The sequence below is a fragment of the Lactuca serriola genome, chromosome 9 (genome assembly GCF_051521515.1).
Source record: "Lactuca serriola cultivar US96UC23 chromosome 9, Lser_US96UC23_V15, whole genome shotgun sequence".
Lineage (NCBI taxonomy): Eukaryota > Viridiplantae > Streptophyta > Magnoliopsida > Asterales > Asteraceae > Lactuca > Lactuca serriola.
The window spans coordinates 36,870,837-36,881,190 of NC_136416.1; the positions used below are offsets into that span (position 1 = coordinate 36,870,837).

Sequence of the window (10,354 nt, forward strand, 5' to 3'; positions counted from 1 at the left end):
TTTCATACTTAGTGCTAAAAATGGAAATACCTCAATATTAAGATGTTAACCAAGTCAAATCAGTTGAGTACATTGGGCGTACTCTGCCTCTATGTGGGGCGTACTCGAGCATTGACCAAAAGAGGGGGTTTGACTGCGTACACGCATCGTACCACTTGGTACCCCCAACATACACGTCTGGTTCCTTTTCCATCTCATTAAGAGCTTAATGCTTAATACCTTACGTCCAAATTACAGATCAAGACCCCAAATTTTGTCCTTGACCATAAAGTTTCCAACTTTATGGTCTTGCATGGCCATTAAGTGCTAAATACCGAAAACCCTAACCTCTTAACCCATTAAGACATCCAAACTCATGTATGGAAGGGAAATAATGACCAAGACCACATTTTTATGCTTCTAAACACTCCAAAACGTATGAAAGGATAGCTTAAATGGATTGGATTAGCTCATACTCAAAATACCAAACTAATGGGACCAAAAGAACATAAACTTCATGGTCAAACTAGATCTAAGCATAACTTCATCAAGTTCACAGCTTTTTACCTTTAAAGAGTGTCCAAAGATGATGTGATTCTAGATCCAAGATGCTCCACACTTCTAGGATGATCTTGTCTTCTTCTTTCCTCCTTCAAGTTCACCAAAACACACACACACCAAGCTCAAAATGGCCTCAAAAGGGATTAGGGTTTTCTAGGGGGTCGAAATGGGGCTGGAGGCCGATGAAAGGAAGAGGACTTGGGACATAAGCATGTTTAAAAAGGATCTAAACCCTAAAAATTAGGGTATGGGATCTTGCCACGTACGCCTAGCGTACGTGCCCCTCGCCCAAAAATTACAATAATGCCACTATGGGCCATTTTGCAACAATCTTCACACATAAGGGCTAAAATTCAATAGATTTTCATATTTAGGGTTAAAAATGGAAATACCTCAATATCAAGATGTTACACTATTCTTGTGGGTCGAAGGCACCAAGGCCGACCCATTGGATTTGATATCCTGATATATTGTTTGATGTTATGATTAGTATGCGGTGGATCTATATGATTACCTAATGATTAGTGATACGTGTTAGATTGGTAGATCTGTATGATTACATATATTGTTGCACATGTGTTAGATTGGTAGATCTGTAGGACCACGTGTATTTTGCTGCATATTGATCGTTATGGTATATATGGATGTGTTATGGTCGGTTGGGTTGAGGCGGTCTTGCTATGTGTTGAAGGCCAAGATACCCAAGCCGGTCCGAATAGACTGAAGGCTTATGGGGTGGTCCAGTCTGGCCGAAGGCCCGGAGAGTTGTCCAGATTGGTTGTAGGCCCAGTGCGGCGGTCCAGTCATACTGAAGGCTCACTAATCTTTGGCTTACGGTTTAAGTTTATGTTTCAGGTACTTCGGATGATCGGGGCAAGGCAAAGGCGTGATCATACACACCTTTCAATGATATTTTTGGGGAGATTTTATGATACAATGATCTTGGGAATATTTGTATTTGACACTTGATTTGATATAGTTTTGGTTGAAAAAATGGTTTCTTTTAAGTTAAAAATGAAAAATTTTATCGTGATTTTTGGGATGTTACATCCAGAAGTTTAATTTTTTTTCGAGATCTACAAAAAATCAAAAAGCAAATCCAATTTCACTTAAAGGTTATTAATCTTATCTCTTTTTGTAGTAATAATGAGTAGTTTTGAAAGTATGTTGTTATAACTAGTAAAACTTAGATCCTAGGTTGCATGTATACTTAGAGTTTTTTTAATTACTTCCATTGCTAAATAATAATGTATGTATTCATAGAAGACACATCTATGGTATTAGAGCCATTATGTTTTAGTTATAAGTACTTGAAAAATAGAGAAAATCGAGAGAAACTTGTTTGGCGCATGTTGTCGCGTGACCTTGGTTGGTCGCGACGCGACCTCGTAAGATATAGGATTTTCGAGTTTCGGTCTATAATTTCAGATTTTAGGAATTACTTCTAGTTTTAAATACTGTTAACTTGAATAATTAAACTAGAAGATTAAATGCACCTAAGAAATTTAAAATTATAAATGATTGATTTAAAATTTAATTAATTAAAAGTTAATTAAAGATAATATGCTTAAATCATGTATTTTAAATTGTTTAAAATACACCTTACATATAATTATAATACTTTATATATAGTATATGTAAAACTAAAAGATAAAATAGACGTTAGTCGAATCAAGAGTATGCATCATTCTCGAGACCATGCTATAAAAGAGGTATAAAAAACGACCTATAAAATGACTGTTTAATGAGTCTCCTTTTCATTCACCACTTCTTTGTGTGGTTAATTATTGCTAGCCGAAAGGGTTTGATATGACGATGTCTGATTAAAAGTACAACATATAAAGTACTAAAACAAAATTCTCTTCTTAGTTATATTAGGAAATGTGAATAGTTGCTAACCCATGAAAAACGCACATTATTCCTTATTATCTATCTATGGAGTGTGTGTGGTTAACCGACATATAAATTTAAGATGTAAGAAGAAGATGATGCGGAACTTGTGGTTGTTGTTTGTTGGCGGAGCGCGTGTGGTAAACCGGCACGCCAATTAGAAAACAATAACATAATCAATGGGTCACATATTTTTTCATGGTTGATTCGCCATCTTATTTGTGAGACATCGGTATCCCATGAACAAATAGAGGATGTGCAAATATGAGATTAACATGCCATTAAATAATTTTAATGAAGCTCTAAAGATCCAGAAGTTTCATAGAGATTGAAATTGATAAATAGTTTTATCTACCTAAAATAAATTTGTGTTATGATTACGGTATCCCTATTTATAAAAAGAATCTAAAATATGGATCCTAACCTTAAAATAAATTGAGTAATTATTTAAGGATTAAATTAACTAACTAAAATTTCTCTCAATTTAGATGTATGGTCTTGATGGAACTCCTCTCCAATATTATCCTCCCCCTACCAATTCAAACTTCTCCCTTCTCTCTATTCTCCAAAGGGAGAAAATCACTTGTGGGGCCAACTACCTCAATTGGATGCGTAACCTTAGGATAAGCCTAAGGTACGATGATCGTGAGTACGTTCTTGATAATCCCATTCATGAAATCGATGAGTTCTCTATTGATTAAGATAAGGTTATTCTCTGCAAACATGTTGAAGAATCAAATAAGGGGTTGGTGGGCCAAAATAGTGTAGGACGTTCCAACTAGTGGGATGTAATGGTTGCTGTTGAGGCACACTAGAGAACTAGGCAGCTGATAGTGTAGGCAGAAGGCCTGATTGCAAGAGAGATAGTGCAAAAGGGCATTGCACAATGACTGTTGGCGGGAAGATAGTTCCACATATACCACAAGAACCCCTACCTACATTAGGTATTTTATTGCAATGGAGCATTGACGAGCTACCACACTAGTCACCTCTTCTACGACTACTTCATCCTTAATGTTGCTTTCCTTCATGGTATGAGTGGTTCATGATTGCATGATCCGTTATTAAAGTTGTTAAATGTTAGAGATGATGAATGACCTGAGTGAGAAAATTAAATATTTTGGTTCTAAACTTTATGCATCATATGTTCTTCCAATAGAAGCATACGAGTTTAAATCAATTTATGAAGATGAGATCAATAGGAAATTAAACTTGCAACATACTGGAATTTAGGGGAAAACCCGTTAATATTGTAAGATACATTTTTTCTGGGAATGCTTACACCAATGTTATCAAGAAGGTCAATAATAATTTATATGTGGGTGTAGTAATTGGTTACATTTGAATTCCCAATAGTCATGTTTTGAAGTTCATTGTATGATTAAATAGCCTTGGCATCTTTATAATCATGTAATAAAGTCTTTAGGCTTATCCTTAACGGTCTACCAGTGTCATTTTTCTTCATAATCATCTGAAGGGGAGACTAGGAGGTAATCCATATATCCACATGTTTACAATGGAATCAATGAAATTTCATTTATCATTTTTTAGGCAACTAGGGCTTTATCATTCGGTTCATTGAGATGAGCAGAAACACTAAGACATTTGTAGTGGGAAGACATATGAAAGAACAAAATAAGGAGAGGAAATGTGAGGAAGCACCAAGAGAGAAGGGAAAGGGAAAATAGAGAATATATCGGAGACGATAACTCATTCATATTATTGCTGATACCATGATTATAAAATGTTTTCTCATAATCATCCTCTCTTTATATAAGTAAAATTAAATTACAAGCACAACAAGGGTGAAATACATACAAGATAAATACAAACCAAATATAATATTATACTAGCAATGTCCACCATCTTTTAAGAATTTACAAACAAAGAACACCATCCTCATTTTGATCATCAGCATAAAGTCCTTGTGAGACCTCTTTGAATTGCGAATCTTAATCAACTTTTATAGTTCCAAGTATCGATTAAGAGAATAATTACAAGTGACCATTACATAATATTTTTCTTCGTTGTAGATAAGAACCGAACCTCAATTATAATTAGTTTGTTCGAGAGCTCATTGCTAACAAGTTAGTTCTTGTATACTAGTTGGTCGCCAAGTATCCAATTTACCACTTGTGTAATGAGTTTGGGTGGGATTGTTTCGTATGAGCCAAATGAAGTTATCAAGATTTAATAATTTAGGATGATTGAAGTTATTAGGATTCATTAATTTGGGGTTTATGATATATTAATGAGATTTCATTAACTGTGTTGTCTAGAATCTATATAACTCACTAGTATTTATATAATTATATTCTTTAAATTGGTGTAACATAAGGAAATGAAGTCATACGATAGAAGGGATAATGACTTAAAAGAGTAATGTATTTTTTTGATTTGTACACATTTGGTCATTGAGTTTTTTTCGTCCACATTACCCCTTCAACTTGTTAAACTGTAGACATTCATTCCTTATGACCGACTACTGTAGGTTAGACAATAAAAATGACTTAATAGGGTATTATATTTCTCACTTTGTACACATTTAGTCCTTAATTTTTTTTTTTTGCAAAATAAGTCATTTTTGTTTTTGTACTCATTTAGTACTTATGAATGATTTTTTTAGGTTTTTCTCATGACATCTTACATGGGACAATCATTAATGAGGTGTTTGGAGCTTTCGATTCTTATGTCTATCGCGATCTCGACTACTTGGTAGCTTAGGTCATGTGTTCAGAACGTCATAACTTCTTCATACGATCTTAGATTTTAACGAATTTTATATCAATGTGTTCATAGTTTAGTCTGCTACAAATTTCGTTTAGATTACTCCCGTTAAAAGTAATATATTTTTACTTACGATCTTTATATCCATACGTTTTTTATGAATACATGCATGGATGTTTTTTTCTTTATATAAAATCGTAAGTAAAAATATATTACATTTTAACGGGGATAATCTTAACGAAAGTTGTAGTAGACTCAAAAAACAAACACGAGGATATAAAGATCGTTAAAATTTGATATCGTATGAAAAAGTTACGACGTTCAGAACACAAGACCTAAGTCAAACTACCTACGCAACCAAGCAGTTGAGATCGCGATGGACATAAGCATCAACAACCACAAACACCTCATCAATGATTGTCCCACATAAGATGTCGTGAGAAAAACCTAAAGACATCATTCATAACTATTGAATGGGTACAAAAACAAAAAGACTTTTTTGAAACAAAAAAATATTAAGGACTAAATGTGTAAAAAAATAGTAAGGACTAAATGTGTACAAAATGAGAAATGTATTACCCTATTAAGTCATTTTTCCCGGCTAACCTAGAGTAATTGGTCATAAGGACTGGATGTGTACAGTTTAATGAGTTGAAGGGGTAAATGTTGACGAAAAAAAGTTAGTGACCAAATTTATACAAATCGAAAAATATATTACCATTTTAAGTCATTTTTCCCGGCTAACCTGGAGTAATCGGTCATAAGGATTGAATGTGTACAGTTTAACAATTTGAAGGGGTAAATGTTGATGAAAAAAAAACTTAGTGACCAAATGTGTACATATCGAAAAATATATTACCCTTTTAAGGCATTATTCCTACGATAGAAATAATAAAATCTCTCGTCCGTGTTCACCGTGGACAGTGGTCAACGCATAAACTTTCAATAGTGGTGGCATAAAAAAAATTCCAACAAAATGTAAAATACTGGTGTCATAAACTTTTAAAAACATTGCACCCTAATAATTTTTTTACAGCTAATGAGCTGAATCAGAGTAGTGGTCCAGAACCCGCTGACCATGGACGTAGCTGATCATCTTGATCATGTGAAAAAAGTTAGTTAAATATTATGTCTTATTTTTGTTTTGTATTATTACTCTTTTTTAGTGAATCGTTGAATTTGTTAGAAGTTTTTAATTTCATAAATATTATTTAACTTTTATATCACTTGCATGCATGTGTTTAGGGCTGACAATTCTCGATACGACACGCGACACGACACAAAATAAATGGGGTTAGATTGAGTTTTTCAACCCGCCAACCCGTTTATTAAACGGGTCATATATGAGTTTCTCAAAAAATAAATGGGTTGACCCGCCATAAATCTTCATCATTATGACGGTTCATGATTAATTGACGATTGACTTAAAGATTTATGGAGTATAATTCGGTTCATATTTAAAACAGTTATTATGTCCACATATATACACTTATTATGACGTCAATATTTAGGCGTGGTTCATACTCTGTCTAATTATATGTGAATGAGGAAGAAGAAAGAAGAAGTTTTAATCATGAACAAAAGAGTCTTTCTCCTCCTCTTTTGGTGCTTGATGAAATCTTCATCATCAAAGAACACTCTTCAGGATCATCTTCGTAGAGGCTCGTCTCTATCTGTTGGTGATGGCTCACACATCATAACCTCCCCTGACAACACTTTTACGTGTGGCTTCTACGGCCTTCAAACCAATGCTTACTGGTTTGCAATCTGGTATACAAATTCCAAAGACCGAACCGTGGTTTGGACTGCAAACCGCAGCAAACCTGTCAATGGCCATGGCTCAAAAATGACGCTTCAGAAAAACGGTGCCATGGTTTTGACCGATGTAAATGACATGTTTGTTTGGCAGACCAACACAACATCCACCGATGTAGATAGAGCAGTGCTGCTTAATACAGGTAATCTGGTATTGATGAACAAGAAAGATGAGATTCTTTGGCAAAGCTTTGATTATCCAACCGATACTCTTTTGCCTTCTCAAACGTTAACAAAGAGCAAAAGCTTAATATCTGCCTTGAAAAAAGAAAGTTTACAAGCTGGGTATTTTAGTTTGAGTTATAACAGTAATAATGTTTTAACAATGTTTTACGATGGCCCAGAAATATCAAGTGTCTACTGGCCTAGTCCTGATCCAAGTTTTAATGTTTGGGCCTATGGAAGAACCCCTTTTAACAATACCAGATACGCATTCTTTAATGATCTCGGTGTGTTTAACTCAAGCGATGGGTTGCAATTTAATTCTTCAGATATGGGTTTGGGGATCAGAAGGAGGCTCACCATGGACTATGATGGGAATCTCAGATTTTATAGCTTGAATGAGTCAACTGGGTTATGGTCGATCTCATGGCAAGCTATTGCACAACAATGTGATGTTCATGGAATTTGTGGGAGAAATGGGATTTGTGTTTACGGACACAAACCACCGTCGTGTTCATGCCCAGCTGGCCATGAGTGGAGTGACCCTACTGATTTAAGCCGTGGTTGTAAACCTACATTCAATGCTACGAGTGAAAACTCAACGAGGTTTGAGTTTTTGCCAATGTGGAATACTGATTACTATGGCTTTGATCTAAATTACTCACCAACCATTTCCTTCGAATCGTGTAGAGACATCTGCTTGAAAGATTCTCGTTGTGAAGCATTTAACTATAGGCTAACAGGTGAAGGTCTTTGTTTTACTAAAAATGTTCTTTATAATGGTTACCAGAAGCCTAATTTCCCAGGAACCACCTACCTCAAAGTCCCAATAGGCATGGAAACACCCGAAGCTGCTTCAATCCTTACTGGTTCAAAGGCCACATGTGCAGACGCTCTAGTCACGCTGGGTTCTCCATCTATGTATAAATCACCTGCTGGAAAGGTGAAATGGGTTTATCTTTACTCGTTTGCTTTGGCTATTGGTTTAGTTGAAGCTTTGGTCATCTTATTGGGGTGGTGGATATTTTATGGAAACAACGCATTGGTAAACAACCTAGAAGAAGGGTATCGTATGGTATCTAGTCAATTTAGAGGGTTTAGTTATAGAGAGCTGTTGAAGGCGACACGGAACTTTGAGGAGATAGGCCGAGGAGGATCAGGAGTTGTGTATAAAGGGATTCTGGAAGACGAAAGGGTGGTGGCTGTGAAAAGACTGGGTGATGTGAGCGAAGAAGGTGGAGAGTTTTGGACAGAAGTCAGCACCATTGGTAAAATCAATCACATGAATCTAGTGAGGATGTGGGGATTCTGCTCTCAGAGAAAACACAAACTTCTAGTTTATGAGTTTGTAGAAAATCAATCTCTTGACAAAAGATTGTTCTCCTCGAGTTTTCTTCAATGGAAAGAAAGGTTCAAAGTTGCCATCGGGATAGCAAAAGGTTTGGCTTATTTACACCATGAATGCCTAGAATGGGTGATTCACTGTGATGTTAAGCCAGAAAACATTCTTTTAGATGAGTCGTTCGAAGCAAAGATTGCAGATTTTGGTTTGGCAAAGTTGTCACAAAGAGGTGGTCAAAACTCGGAGTTTACTAAAATGAGAGGTACAAAAGGATATATGGCTCCAGAATGGGCTAGCAACCTTCCTATCACAGCAAAAGTTGATGTCTACAGCTATGGGGTTTTGGTTTTAGAAATGGCAAGGGGAATTCGACTTTCGAATATGATTATGCAGGAAGGTGAAGAGGAAGAGTCGGAGCTTATGAGGGTTGTAAGGGTAACGAAAACGAAGCTTCAAGGAGAAGAAATGGAGTCATGGATTGAAGAGATTATTGATTCAAGGTTGGGAGGGGTGTTTAGTAGGAAGCAGGCTGCAAAACTGGTTGAGATTGGTGTAAGTTGTGTGGACGAAGACAGAAATAAAAGGCCTACAATGGATTCGGTTGTCCAAGTTCTAATTGATTGTGAGCCATAGTAGATGCACCAAAAAGAATTGCATTTTACTGTTTATGTGAATGTTTGTATTCATATAGGTTTAAATTACACTTTCCTTTGAAAAATTAAAAATTGTTCTTGGTTGATACTGCTCCAAGAAAAATAAAAACAAAAACTTTCTTTTGTTGCACTTTCCTTAATTGCATTTAGTTTCCTCTTGGTCTATATCCTCTTCTTTTAGGCTTATTAAATATAGTTGTTTTGTTATTATAAACTAAATCTTATATTCAATTTCAGAAAATATCTCTTCTCTGTAAATTCTAAAAGAGGAAAACAATTCATTTTACAAGTCAAAAAGCGTACTTGTTGCATGTTAATTTATTCAATGGTTTTACCCTTTCTAAATCCTAAATCTCATTCAATCTCAACCCATTTTACAAGTCAAAAAACATACATGTAGCATGTTTATTCAACACCTACAAATTTCACTATTCAGTCATAAATAACCCCCCCTCCCCCCACAAATAACTTACTAAAGTTGAAATTAACATTATAATACAAAAAGAGAGTTTACAAAGAAGTGGCCATTCAATAACCTGAATATTGTGTCTCTCAGAATATTCACTATTAGAATATAGACCTTTAATATAGGTAACACAGTGAGAAGACTCACGATTGCATATAGGATCTCATACAACATACTACACCACAACTAGTAGGATCACCAGCGAATGCATAACTATATATAATTAATCAGAGGTGAGATACACAATCGAACAGTTGATCCCACTCTAGAGCCACAACCACACAAGGAACATGCAAGAACGTTTTAATCAAAAGTTCTCAAGCTATCCTACATGACTACATACAACCCATAGGGCATCCAACTAGACTATCACTGACCTATGGTACTCTAACCAACATGCCATTACTCATATATCCTATCATATAAGGATATACACTATGACACATAGTATAGTGAGGAAAATCACATGAATCAAAGACCCAAGGAAGCACAACAACACCCTCACTCCATAAACTGGTTACTCCTATGAACCGACTAGCACCAAACAAAGATGAGTCTCTAATCAATAACCCAAATAATTCGAGTTTGACCCAAAGTCAAAGGTCAATGATAAAAAAAAGTCAACTGTCAACCTAATCAACATTCACCACGATGTGGAAACCTCTTGGCCACGCCGTGAGCATGCCATGACAAAACAGTTGACATGCAAGACACCACCACGTCGTGGCAAGCCCATGGTTGCGTCGTGGCTCCTGGCAG

The 10,354-nt window shown here is 35.7% G+C and overlaps 1 protein-coding gene across 1 annotated transcript; it reads left to right on the forward strand.

Moving 5' to 3' along the window:
* The first annotated feature begins 6,683 nt into the window (after window positions 1–6,683).
* Window positions 6,684–9,252, forward strand: LOC145075273 (putative receptor protein kinase ZmPK1). The gene has a single exon (XM_079021572.1). The coding sequence runs from the start codon at window positions 6,701–6,703 to the stop codon at window positions 9,107–9,109; it is 2,409 nt and encodes an 802-aa protein (XP_078877698.1). The 5' UTR covers window positions 6,684–6,700; the 3' UTR covers window positions 9,110–9,252.
* The last annotated feature ends 1,102 nt before the right edge of the window (window positions 9,253–10,354 follow it).

Bases quoted from the DNA above. Each gene is read 5' to 3' on its own strand.
- LOC145075273 (XM_079021572.1), top strand. From the start codon at position 6,701: ATGAGGAAGAAGAAAGAAGAAGTTTTAATCATGAACAAAAGAGTCTTT.